This window comes from Protomyctophum parallelum (assembly GCF_964188405.1).
Source record: "Protomyctophum parallelum genome assembly, chromosome: 14".
In the NCBI taxonomy this organism is placed as follows: Eukaryota; Metazoa; Chordata; class Actinopteri; order Myctophiformes; family Myctophidae; genus Protomyctophum; species Protomyctophum parallelum.
Window position 1 is genome coordinate 41080431 of NC_139709.1, and position 14646 is coordinate 41095076.

A 14646-nucleotide genomic window follows, 5' to 3' on the forward strand; every position below is an offset into this window, starting at 1 on the left:
AGAATTCAATTGTAGATATCCAGAATGTGGATTTTAGATATCCAGAACGCAATTATGGATATCTGAAACTAACAGCCCAATACAAAAGTGATGTCATTTCTCCTAGGAAGAATGGATATCTGAAATGACAGTTGTGGATAGGAGGAATGTCATTGTGGATATCTGAAATGTTAGTTTTGACTAGGAAGAACTGAATTACAGATATCTGGAATACATATCCAGTCTAGCTATTAAATGTTAAAACGGCTTGCATGTGTATTCGTTTCAGAGATCCATAACTGCGTTCTGGATATCTAAAATCCACATTCTGGATACTACAATTTAATTCTTACTAGGAGAAACTACCATTTCAGATATCTACAATACAATCATACTAGGAGAAACTACCATTTAATATATCTACAATACAATTCTTACTAGGAGAAACTGCCATTTCAGATATCCAAAATAAAAAAAAACATTCCAGACATCCATAACTACATTTTGTATATCCAAAAATACATTGTGACTAGTAAAAATCTAATTATGGATATCCACAATTCATATTATGACTAGTACAAATGTAATTGATTAACCTATATAGCCTATATTTGATACCTATTTTAGCCTATATATATAGGTTGCTACAAAAATTCAATCTGGTTTATTCGATTAATGGAGTGACTGAAATCTGTGCAATCAAATCAAATAACATTAATATTTTGAAAATAAGGGGGATAATATGGTATTGCATTCATATGTTTTCAGGGGATTAGCATGTCTAGACAATGCTTCTGTCTTGTCTGATATGACCTCCTTGAGGCTCTACTAAACGGTCAGCAATTTTCCCCTTTAATTCATCTTGTAATGAGATTAGCAAGTGGCAACAACTAATCCAAGCAAAATAATCCCTGTACTTGGCCACTGCAGTAAATGACCCATAATTGCTGTGGACACATGAGCTGCCAGACTCAATACTGATGATAATTATGTTGAACTGGTTTTGTTTTTTCTCCCAAAATTCACATTTCATTCAAATGTAATGTTGTAATGCCTCAGAAGTTTTGTCATTATATATAATACACACATTTCCAAAGTGGTCCATGTCTTATACCTCTCCTTGACTTTTACAATGGAGTCAAGTTTACAGTATGCAAAAAATTGAGCTGAATGAACAATGTTGCTTTGTTGATGGGTTTAGAATGGCTTGCTGTGTAGGCTAATACTCCAGCCTTGGCTTGCAACATTATACTCTTAAATTTCAAGTTCAGACAGGCCTCTCACCTTGCAGGGATTACCAACTGTGTGGAGTTTATACTTACAATTGAACGTGTGACTCGTGTGGCTGAACTTCTCACCCTATCTCTAAGGGAGATGCCAGCCAACTCATTTCGGCCACTTGTATTCGCGACCTTATTCTTTCGGTCATGACCCACACTTCATGACCATAGGTGAGAGTAGGAACGAAGATTGCTCGGTAGACAGAGAGCTTTTCCTTCTGGCTCAACTCTCTTTTCGTCACAACAGTGCGGTACAGGCTACAGCAACTGCAATACCGCCCCTGCCGCTCCGATTCTCCGGCTGATCTCCTTCTCCGTCCTCCCCTCACTCGTGAACAAGACCCCGAGATACTTGAACTCCTTCACCTGGGTTAATGCCTCATTCCCTACCCGGACTGCACAATCCACCGGTTTCCTGCTGAGAACCATGGCCTCAGATTTGGAGACACTGATCTCGGCGTACACTCGGCTGCGAACCGGTCCAGTGAGAGCTGAAGGTCTTGGACCGATGGTGCCATCAGGACCACATCATCTGCAAAAAGCAGTGATGCAACCCTCAGCTCACCAAGCCGAATACCCTCTCCGCCACGACTACTACTATGCATGTAACAGTTTATAGAAAAACATACAAAACACAAAATACAATATACATCCAATAAAAAAACTGTCCAAATGTACATGTTAGACAGGCATTTGTGACAGTTTTAAATACAGGCTTTTAAGCCAATGTCTTCTAAGGCTAGAGGAGTGCAACTTTTGACAGGGTTATTTATACTGACGATGATGCTATTCACAGACTCATCCAAGCGTCACATGAATCTATGCATTAAGTTGCGGAGAACAGCTTGAAAAGTATTGACTCTTGCACTGCACCACTTGCACTGATTAATATTGATGACATCACGTGATGTTACGGCATGGCCATATATGGGGCGTGACCAAACAAACAAACAACTGACGGGAAATGCACAACTTCATAGTAAATGCGACCTGCAGTCGCAATAATGAAGGACCAAAGATGTGATTTGAGCAATGGCGCTATAAGAGAAGTAGGGCGTCCACTGGCTAACTGATATGATTTGTTTCCAAGCTTTGACATTTGGCTATTCTTTTTAAATGCATATACTTTAATTACCCGGAATGTCTAAAACAACATCTACGTCCCTTCAGCTCACCATACAACCTGAGGCACACAGACCATCTTTAGTTTACAGTCCCCACCAACATCAGAAAAGTAGTTGGTCGGCGTGTCTTTTAAATTTAAAGCTCCTGTCGACTGGAACAATCTCCCCAGTTCCCTCAAATCCATTAACTCCTTCAATATTTTTAAAGTGTCTATCAATACTCATCTCCAAACACCATGCTCCTGTTTCTAAATGCCTCCGATTGCTCTGATTGTTCTCTCTTTCCTTACATCATGCGGCAAATTTACTATTTACTACTTACTATCTACTATTTACTATTTACTATTTTCAAGTGCATGTTTGTACTCGGTCACGGTGTATTGACAATGTTGTCAATGCATTCGCATGTCTGTCATGATGCTCGGCCTGTTGTTCTTCCGGTGTATGTTCATCATCTTGTATACTTGTATCATTACTATATTGACTTATTGATACAATGTTGCGGGTGAATAGGTGGGATGGGAGCGGCTAGTTTTAGGAGAGCTTTGTTGTTTGTTTTGTCCTCGATTATGTATGAATGTACTTGTATGTCTTGTATTTGCTGTATGTTGCTGGACCCCCTCGAAAACGAGATGATACATCTCAAGGGGATATCCTTTTCTCAATAAAGGTTCATATATATTTCTTAGTAACTTAGTAACTCTTACTGTAATCCAAAAAATATTTTGGTGAACGGACTGTCAGTATACTGTCAGACATTGGTCTTCACCCAGAGCTCAAGGAGTTAACATCTCTTGTCAGACCTGACCTATCACCCCTCTCATGATTTGAATGACAGTTCACCCCAGCGCATTCATTATGAGCCTTGCGTGGATATTCTATGAATATTTCTACAAAACAAAAAATGTCACTACTATCATAGGTTAGATGACCATGTCATGTGTTCGAATCCTCCATCATACACACCGATTTGGTGTCACAGATAGTTTTGTAAGATTGGCTCTAGTTATATAATCATGTTTTGAAGTGGGGAAAACCTATATGACCTACTAGAATACTAGTTGATGTGTGTTGGCGTGTCAGAATGTTAGGGATATCATTAGAACATTAAACACAGAGGTCAGAATGCACCTGGGAATTACAAGGCCACAGACATTACAACACATTTATTATATCCTCCTATTTGCTGACACTGGCTATCATGACATTGAGAGGGAAGGAGACGGAGAGTCAGTGTACAGCCTGTACCCCCCCAAGGTGTTTTTAGGACATCTCTGGGGCTAATGGAGGCTAATAGGCTTAGCACTCAGGGCGTATTGTCCAGGATGCTTACAGGCAAGGTTTGCTGGGGGTAAAACTCTAAATGCCAGGATTACCTCCAACACATCCCTTTAAAGTGCTGTATAGCCAGGACTTATCTAATAGGATCGTGGGGGTAGCAGGGGCCCTGTGGGGGACTTGTGGGTGGTTGGGTATGTGTTGACCAGGCTAACAGGCGGGCTCCACAAGAAGGTCACTTAGGTCCACAGATGTTGCTAGCAGACTGCTGCAGACTAACAGGGGATTACAGCCTTCAGATTAGATGGGATTCTAAGTGAACATGATGGACTTTTGGTAATGCACACAGCACCTTGGGGACATATGAATGAGGGAGGGGACAGTCCGAAGAATTAATCCAAGTAAGCATTGGTATCATATCAGGCGCTTATTTCAAGCACATAATACTTACATTAATTTTGTGAACAGTGGTTGCCTTTAAAGACCCAATGGCAGTGCACAAATAAAGTTATTGTATTCATTATGCCAATTCATTCCTCCCCACACACTGTTCGGTGAGTTGTCACTGCTGTAGTATCCTACTGGCTCATCTGTCAGTGAGGAGCCTCCACCGGGAGGACCTCCCTAGAGTCTTCGTCGTCCTACTCATCCCACCCAACACTCCCTTTTGACAGGTGCTGCCCCAGCCCGTAGGTAGGAGTATGTGTAGAGACAAAATATCACCCTCCTGCTTCCCTCTCCCGAACACGAACCAATTGTGTGACACTCGACAAAGCCGGATGCGGTGGGTTCGAGGTTTGAACCCCTAGACTCTGCGGTGGTGGTTGCGGATACTTTATACCACTGCACGAATGTGAGCCGAGTGTTACTCCTGATGAGAATCGTAGCATCCTCAATTCTGACACCTCTGGCTCTGCCTCCTGTCTTATTAGTGCCACCATTTCCAAGCCATACAGAGTGACTGAATCTCGTTATCTTATACATCTTCCCTCTCAGCCTTTCGGCTGCCATGTTAAGTGCTCAGATGGGTGGGACACATGCATTTTCAGAGCACTTTTATTTCATGGTCAATCAATTATGTTCCGGCTTGGATTAATGGAACTAACATAGCATAGTTCGTATTTATTGGTATCACAAAGAAAACAAAATTTGTCAAGGTTTTAAAGAAAATAAAAAGATTCCATAACTTCAAAATATTATCATTAAAATCTTAGTTTTTTGGAAATTATTTGGGGGCCCATTTGCAATACCCTCACGGCCCACCAAGTGTCTGTCTATGTGACTTTAATATTTCTCGATTCATAAGCATTGTTTCACTGGACTTGGATTAGCAGAGTTGGATTATGCTGTCATTTACAGTATCATATATGCTAATGGGATTTCTGCAGTGTAGAGGGCTAATTGGAGGTGTCTAAGTCGATTGTGTGCTTATGAATACACATCACATACTGTTCTTGGCTTAGACAAGAACTTCTTGGCTTAGCCAATACATGTGTGTGGTGTGTGTGTGTGTGTGTGTGTGTGTGTGTGTGTGTGTGTGTGTGTGTGTGTGTGTGTGTGTGTGTGTGTGTGTGTGTGTGTGTGTGTGTGTGTGTGTGTGTGTGTGCGTGCGTGCGTGCGTGTGTGCGTGCGTGCGTGCGTGTGTGTGCTCGCGCGATATTGGCCAGCTTACTGTCCTCAGAGTTCTGCTTTTCTGAGGAATAAAGTCCCTCTGTTCTTCTGACAAACAAGTGTTTTTCTGCCAATTCTTCTTAATCACCGTCAACACATTTCATGGCCTTCTACATTGAATGTACTGCTGTTGCTGTTATGCCACTCGAATAAGCAGATTTACCATTTCTAAGTTTACACCTGCACAGTAAAGATGGCAGTAAAGATGAATTATAAAACGTTTTAGTTCACATTTCATACACAGAGGCAATTCAAAGTGCGTCACATAAAACAGATACAAATATTTTAAGAAAAGAAAATATAATGATTTGCCTGCTCCCTGTCTGCTCCCTGCTGTGTAACTCTGGCACCAGTATTCTAAACTAGAAAAGTGCACTCTCCGCCAGGCCGATCGAGTTGCCTACTCAAAAAATTACACAGATATTTCTGGTTCAGATTTTAGGCTTCATATAAAATCAAGATGAGAACCAACTTTCAGTCTTTCTGCTTTTGAACCAAGGACAATTATATCAGCTATCCTTATTGGAATTTGTCTGAAACTATTTGAAGTTCACAAGTTAAATTGTTGTATTATATATACCGTATAAACTCTCTACCAGGTAGATTTGATGTGTTGTATAGTTTTTTCAATGTTTATTTTTTTTAACGCCATGAAGGGGACATTTACGTCATATTGTCCCTCATTACGTCATATTGTCTCTTTTTTATTGTTAATGGCATTTAAGGTTTGTGTTAACACCGTTTGTTTACATCACCTAATCAACATGAGTTAGACTTTAATATATTAGCGCCCCTCACTTCACACGGGTGTGATTTTTATTTTATAGGGAGAATATTCAAAGATGAAATCTCCAAATGATACCTGCCTAAATTGAAACACATCTGACGATGAGGCATAAATTAGGCATTATAGACCCTGTGGGCTTCAGTTCCATTTTTTATTCTTTCTTTTCTATGTTTTTGAAGGCAAACTCTAGATGCCTATAATATTCTATACCTATCAGGAATATTTAATGTAGGCCACTGAAAGGTGTGTACTTATGCAGTGTGCACTGACAGTCCCATACTGCACTCTAGTGGTAGTAAATGGAAGAATGGGTAGAATGAAGATTTGCAACTCATTATATATTTCACTGCTATAGGGAGGGAAAGATGACTGACTGACTGACTGACTGGGGGCTGACTGTAGCCATCATCTCCAGTTTCAAAAATGTTTCAAAAATCATCCATTAGATATGCTAAATCCAGTCACATACTGTATGCTGAGCCAGCATGTTTTTAAATAGGCTCTATGTTTTATGTTGCACTGCCAGTAACTGAGGTTGAAACGGTATTTCAGTACATAGGAAAATGACAAATAAAGTGATTCTGATTCTGACTGAGCCAGCATATCAGTATTTAACTTTTTTCTTTTCTTTTCTTTCTTTACCTCCACAGAGTTTATCCAGAGGTCATATAGGTCCTGTCATGACCCCACGGGAACAGCTGAGGAAGATGACAGCGCTTGGAGAACAGGGATCACTGGATGAGAAGCACTGGTACCGTCTGGTGAACGGTATGTCAGCCGGAGGTGAGGAATGGAGGGGATTCACCATTACTACTAAACATATTTGGCTACAGTAACCTTAATAATAGAGACAATTCATAAATATAAGTACTATGTGTACTATGTAAAGTCTTAATTTCCATTTTCCAGCCATTCAGTTGCCAAAAAAAGAAAAAACTAATGTTGTTGTTTTTTTTATCTGGGGACCCCCCAAAATAATATGTTCCGGGCCACTCGTCGGGTGTGATGCTCTTTATCCAACTTTATTCCATTTTAGAATAAATCTGTTGAGAAAATAGGCTCTCTGTCTCTGTGGCTCCTCTCAATTGTTACAAAAAGAAAATAACTTGGAAGTCTTATAATGATATCTTTATTTACCTTTGAAACATTGTGCAAAGATTAGTTCTATATACAGTGGTAAGTTAATACAAATAAGTCTTATCTGACTTATCAGAATTTATCAGGGTTAAACACATTAACTCGCCATCCATCCAGGCCTCTGTGTTACGTTAAAAGAGTACTACCAAATATTTGCAGATATTATTTGACACAGCTGTGATAAGTGTCAGTTAGTAATTTGTAACTAAATGATTGCTGTGTAGGGAATGAGACATTATACCCCAGGTGAAGGAGTTCAAGTATCTCGGGGTCTTGTTCACGAGTGAGGGGAGGACGGAGAAGGAGATCCGCCAGAGAATCTGAGAAGCAGGGGCGGTATTGCAGTATAGCTGTACCGCACTGTTGTGACGAAAAGAGAGCTGAGCCAAAGGCAGAGCTCTCTGTCTACCGAGCAATCTTCATTCCTACTCTGACCTATATGGTCATGAAGTGTGGGTCATGACCAAAAGAACTAGGTCGAGAATACAAGCGGCAGAATGTGTCCATACACCTAAAAACCCACCCTTTCACAGGGAATAAGATACTGTGTTTCATTCCAACTGTACATTGACAATACGATGTGTAATGGATGGTGTTGTTTTCCAGAGCTGAGGCAGAGACAAGAGATGATGATGAGAAACCAGATGGCCATGGCTCCTCAGATCCTGGCCCAGGGACAACAACGACTACAGGGGGTCCCCACGCAGTTTGAACCCCGCTTCATGGACAGGTCTGCATTTATCTCCATCCTCAAATTTAAACCAGAATGCATTTTTCCAGGGAAAGAAAGCTCCTTGTGAATTGCTTCAGGTATAGTTACCAAGGATTATGCTAGGCAGAGTATCAGCTCTATATAGGGCCTATATAGAGCTGATTAGCCTAGTGATTAGGCTAATGATGATGCCAGCAACAGATTATGAGTCAACTCAATAGCTAGTCATACAAGGTAGAGCAGGGGTCTGCAACCCAAGATGTTGAAAGAGCCATTTTCGACCAAAAATAAATTCAAAATCTATCTGGAGCCACAAAGAAAATTACGCATTATAATGCAGCTTGCCAAGCTTTATTATCTCCCGGGTTGCAACGAAACTAGCAGAATTTAGCATGCTTTCCATGGAAATGTCGTTCAACATTACTTTTTTTGTTGTTTGATAGCTTCTCACTGCAGATTAAACATACAGGCAGTCAATCTGCATTGGCTGTGAAGGCAAAAGCCTCTGTCCACGAACTGTTAAATCCTCTGTTTTTCGTCGGCTATCTTTATTTCTCTCCCTGTAGAAGCCATAGCGTAGCAGGCAGCAGCCTCACACACCCACCGGTTTGTTTATAATAGACACCTGGCTGGCACGGCACTGAGTGTGTCGCATGCTATGACGCACATTTTCCAATTTTGTAAAAATGTGTAGAATAAATATTAAGAATGCTTGTCACGTTTGGCCTCCTACAGAAACCATAAATGAAAAATAATGTATTTATTACACGTTTCCAATGGTCCTTCAGCTATTTCTGTGCATTATTATGCTTTTTAGTTTTTTACGTTTTGAGAATTTGCCCCAAATAGGGACACCAGAATAAATAAGGCTATAAAATCTCTTTAGGGACCCCAATGAGATGGTATCTTCTGAGGCCAGACAGATTCACATGGGGGCCCACCTGGGTCCACCCATGCCCCAACATGGTATCCCTGGGAGAGGCTTCCCCGGAGCAGGTAGGCACCAATCAGAGGAACCACTGCACGCTCACATCCTGAGAGAACTGCCTGGTTGTCTCAGAGGAGAGCATGCACACACACACACACACACACACACACACACACACACACACACACACACACACACACACACACACACACACACACACACACACACACACACACACACACACACACACACACACACACACACACACACACACACACACACACACACTCACCCACCCTCACATCATTTCTCTATCTGACCATTTCTACTGTCTCTCTTCCAGCTGGCTATGGTTTCATGCCTTCTGAGCCTATGGAAACAGTTGCCCGGCGACAGGAGCTCATTCACAAGCAGAATATAGCCAGGTACTGTACTAAAAAAAAACAGTGGACTGTCACACAGCTGAACTGTTGTTTCACATCAGTGATGTAGCAAGGACTGCTTGAATACACAGCTGAATACATCTGAATATCAGAGAGATGTCTGCATTGTCCCCAGTGTTCATTCAGTGCCCTCACTTTCATCCTGGACTGTGGCATCATTGTGGCTTTGCAGTCTAATGCCAAGATGGCAATCCAACGTAAGACATTTGGACAAGGTTTCAGCCCTGTCCGAGCCTCATTGACTTCCATTATAAAATTAAATATGTCAAAGTATAAAACGTATGTGAAAGAAATGTGTGAGACAACAGTGCCCGTTGGGGGGTGATCAATTAAGGCTAATAAAGGGTGATGTTGCGCATCATTGTGATGTCAGAACATCATTGTGATGTGAGAACACGCCAGCTCCATACAGTATATGGAGATTTAGGGGTGATCTGGATTTAGGCCCTGTCCAGAGCCTGGGCAGAGGCTTTTGTGCTGGTTCTGGACAACCGTGGGTCCGACGGACTCGACACTGGGCACTGCACTCCCTGTGGTGGTGTGGAACGTGTGTGTCAAATTTGAAGTCGGTTGGGGCGAACGGCTCTTGAGCTACGTGTCGTGGATTACAGACATACAGAGATGTGGCACATTTATACATAATCGTGCATTTTTATAGTGCCAAAGCGCTTTACATAGAAGTTCATTCGTCCAGAAATGGCCCGTATTATATAACAGTCTTTAATGCACCAACCTCTGTTTGGGGATGACCATGGCCATGAGACACCATGAAAGAGGCACTCCAACGCTTTACTTCTCTCAAGTGTCGAGAGTTATCCAAAGAACACCAATGCTATATCCTCATTATCTTTATATGACGTGTCCATTACTGCATGTGATTGTGGTTCACATCTCAGACATGTTTTTGTGCACACGGTATATTTCAGAATGGAGATGAATGCCATTCTCCATCAGAAGGAGCTGGAGAACGCCCACCAGAAGGGACTGATGGGGATGGAGAGCCAGATGTACCAGGCCAACGCCATGGCCTTCCGGGGTCGCCAGCGGATGCCCGACGGACACGACGTCTTCGTCCACCGCCCCACCCTGGAGGACCTGCACAACAGCAGTCTCCTCATGTCCGCCAGCCCCTACCCGCAGATCAGCACGCTGCACAGGGAGAGGGGCCGCAGGGCTGGCAGGAGAGTAGCCTCTCACAAGAGCGCAGAGGCCCACGTGTCCAACCTGAAGGGCCCGTCAGAGGATAAGGGCGTGGAACAGAGTCCCGGAGCCGCCTCGGGGGAGGAGAAGGAGGCCGAAGTGAAGGGGGACATGGGAGACGAGTCGGCTAGCTGCAAGATGCTTCACCAAGCCAAAATGGAGTCGGAGCTCGCCGCAGGAAACAGGAAGAACTACAAGGACGGGGAGCCAGGGCTGCGTAAAGTGTGCGTCAGCGGTCAAGATGGCTGCTCAGATGTGGCCGGCAGCGGCGGTGGTGACAAAGACATGCCGAGCCAGTGCTCTGCTTTCCAGGACAAGTTCATGTATCCCTCCTCAGGAGGGCCTCTCACAGGCATGCCTTACATGTTACCAGTGCCCGGGAATGGCATTCTACCACCTGGTGCGTTCAAAAGACAATAGGGCTTGCTGCAAAATTTTAAAATCGGTTATTTAGGCAAAATGTGCATTGAATCGTTTATCTTTTGTTTTTGAACAGGCACACCTAATCTGTTCCTGAACGGGGAGGACGTCTCAGAGGACGTCAGGAAGTGGACAGTGGAAGATGTTTACAACTTTGTCAACAGTATACCCACCTGCTCTGAATATGCTCAGGTATGCCCCGCAAATGTGTCTATAGACAACGGTGTCGAGAGAAGAACTTAGCCAATTTAAATTAAAGTGGAACATTTCAGTGCACTGTACCGTTGTGTGATGGAGTATAAATTAAGCTCATGTCGGGAGTTATATTTTTATTTTTATTTATTTTTGTGCTCTTGCTGATGGCGGTGACTGTACTCAGACATTCAAGGACCACATGATAGACGGAGAGACACTGCCCCTCCTCTCAGAAGAGCATCTACTGGATACCTTGGGACTCAAGCTGGGGCCTGCACTAAAGCTCCGCTCACAGGTATGAAAATACACATTACCATTTCTTTATTTGAATCCACAAATTACAATTACTTTTACAAGGAAACCAATATAACGGGGTTGACAGTTCATGTTCACTTAAGGATACACATGGCACCCGATCCTTCTCCACACAGACAAACTGCCTATAACAGCCGAAACAGAACAGTATTTGGCAAGTTGTTTGGCTTTACTTTTTGTCATGCCAGCAATTCTTAGACCACTCATGGTCAGTTTATGCACGTGGCCCAGGTTTCCGAATATCAGTATGGCAAATCTACAGCGATACCCCAAGTTTGTTATACAGTACTTCCAAGTAATGGTTGATAGAATATTTATCTTGGAATGCCTGGTCCATGTACAAATCAAAGACACAACCCACCTCCAGAATCAGGACCTCCTTGTGACCAGACAGACAGACAGACAGACAGACAGTCTTTGCTGTCTACAGGCCTGTATCATGTTTTTTCCTCGTTCTGTCTTTTCAAGGTGTCTAGGCGCATGGGCAATATGTTCTACATGATGAACATACCGCTGCCCAATCCCGGCCTACAGGCGACCCCTGAGAAGCCAGGGGAGCGCTCCTCTGAGACCGGCTCGCCTGTCAACTGTAACAGCGAAGAGACGATGGGGAGTCCCAGAGACGCTGATGTTCTCAAATCTACAGAGCACCTCCATGACACAGATAACAACAACTCCCCTCCAGATGCCAGCAGTGAGACCGCCTGAGCTACGTGAAGCTATCTGTGCTGGCCTAGGTTTCCCAAAATACGCATGTCATGTTCGGTCATCTTTGCTGCCTGCACCTGCGATGGAGCAAAAATGAAAACACCATTTGTTGAGATACTAATAATTGACGTTGTTTAAATAGTTTGCTGTTTTTTTGTTTTGTTTTTTCCTCATACAGGAATGTATTGTTTGAGCTTTGATATAAGGACTACTATAGGCCTAGTATTGTATGTGACAGCATATTATACAGACAGTATTTCGAGGCTGTAAAATGTTGAAATGTATATAAAACAATGGAGAAATCCGTTTTTGAGAAATCTCTGCAAAGACTTGTTTTTTCATCAAAGAGACTTTTTACAAGAACAAGCGTGGAATTTAGAAAATAATTCTGTTTGGGTAAATTACCCTTTTTAAGCTGCTAAGTGTCTCTTTGCTGTGTAGTGCATGATGTGTACAGTGTTTAATTTCAACAAAGGATAAGTATTTTTGTATGACAGTTATGTTTGAGAAAATAATGTTTGATATGTTTTCTACTTATCAAAGATGAACAAGCTTGAAAGAAACATTTGTAAGTTTGTTAATGTTGTGGGTTTTAAATAAAGACTTTTTCTATTAACGGGAAGTGTTTGTTTTAGACACCTGTCCACTAATACCTGCTAGAGATTTTCTGGACTATGTGGGTACGTGCACCACTAGAGTCTGGACATTCCACTCCAGTCACACACACACGCCAAGGTTTCTATTTTATAGTTTTGCATTTTTCATATAGTTTTTATTTTGATTTCGGTTTTACTTTTAGTTGAAACAGATTTGCTAGTTTCGTTTTTAGTTAAAAAAAGGCTTAGTTGTGTTAGTTTCAGATTTTACTGTGGCCACAAAAGATCATGGGATATACTGAATGTGAAGGGGGATACAGCTGGGGGATGCCAATCATGCCATACTGTGTGTCGTAGGCTCAATATGTCAGTTTGTCACCTCCCCCTTCACATTCAATAGATCCTGTGATCTTTTGTTGTGGCCAGATGTAATTGCCTGGGGTCTAGTATAGGACTATAGTAAATAATAATAAAGAATAGGATTCGTGTCCACCACAGTGCAGAACAGACTACAGTACAGAGTACAGTACAGCACAGTACGAGTAGTACAGTACGAGTAGTACAGTACAGTACGAGGAGTACAGTACAGTACAGAGTACAGTACAGTAAGAGTACAGTATGATTAGTACAGTACAGCACAGTAGAGTACGAGTAGTACAGAGTACAATTAAAGCTATGGTCCATAGCTCTAGTGCATTTAAAGCTATGTTACCGATGACTTGGAACACCTTTCCAGAATGGAATTTCAAGTACTGTACTTTTAGGCAGACATAGCAGAATAGTACAACAACAACTAATTTCAGTAACAATGGAGGAATGGAACACCTTTCCAGAATGGAATTTCCAGAACAATGGAGGGGGGTGAGCCATTCATTATCCATGCATCATTTTCATTTGACCAACAACAACATTGATTCTAAATGTTCTAATATGAGAAATAAGGTCAAATTAACATGAAATTAACATGGGGCGAGATATCCGTTCTTTGGGGTGAGATATCCACGCTGTGGGGCGAGATATCCACGCTTTGGGGGCGAGCCGTCTTTTCGAAATTCCGGGGAGAGCCGTCTTCACTTTTCGAAATTCCGGGGCGAGCTGTCTTCACTTTTCGAAATTCCGGGGAGAGCCATCGCGGGGGCGAGTTGGCAAAGGGGCGAGATGACCTGTTACCGTACAGAGCACTATAGGCCTACAGTACAGTGTTATAATAATCATGAGATGCCCATGTCTGTGTTCTTGAACTTGAGACACAGTGTAGCCTACTTGATATGTATTGTGTACTGCCTGATCTGTAGCATACTTTATAGATAGGCTACGAGAGACATCTCAGCACCAGCAAGTTCAGCCTTCTGCAGTAGGCACGTTATTTTGTCTCATATCTTATTGTCACGTCATTATGATCCAGCACTATATATGTTCCCTGTTCAACTTTGTGAACCTTTAGCGTGATAGGCCTACTGTCTCGTGTCCCGTTATTTGCACTCCCGCCGCAGTCGTCGTACCAAAGGAATAATTCAACTGTATTAATGTCACACACCACCCAGCCTGCACACACTACCTGTCTGCCAGAACCAGACGAGGGTCCAAATTCCAATTAGAGTTTCAGTACAGTACAGTATAGTAGCATAGTTTCACCGGCGCACCGCTCAGTTCACACAGGTGTGATTTTTTTATTCTATCTGGCTAAGATTGACATCTAAAGTTTGAAGGTGCTCGTGGCCGTGGTCCGTTTTGAACAAACGAACAACAGCTATTAAATATATATGATGGACCCCCTAATATTTGCCCCTAATATAACCTCCATCTGAAAATGTTGTTGTGTGTTTTTTTTTGTTTTTTAATAGCACATCTACAAAATGTGTGTGGCAGACAG

The 14646-nt window shown here is 42.3% G+C and overlaps 1 protein-coding gene across 1 annotated transcript; it reads left to right on the forward strand.

Annotated features, from left to right (window-relative positions):
- Positions 1-6799: 6799 nt before the first annotated feature.
- samd7 (sterile alpha motif domain containing 7) lies at positions 6800-12177 on the forward strand (the record flags this gene model as incomplete). The annotated part of the gene is made up of 8 exons (XM_083781546.1): positions 6800-6902; positions 7863-7986; positions 8855-8964; positions 9240-9321; positions 10266-10939; positions 11036-11151; positions 11339-11449; positions 11938-12177. 8 exons carry the CDS (start codon positions 6800-6802, stop codon positions 12175-12177), a joined length of 1560 nt encoding a protein of 519 aa, XP_083637672.1.
- Between the last annotated feature and the right edge of the window lie 2469 nt (positions 12178-14646).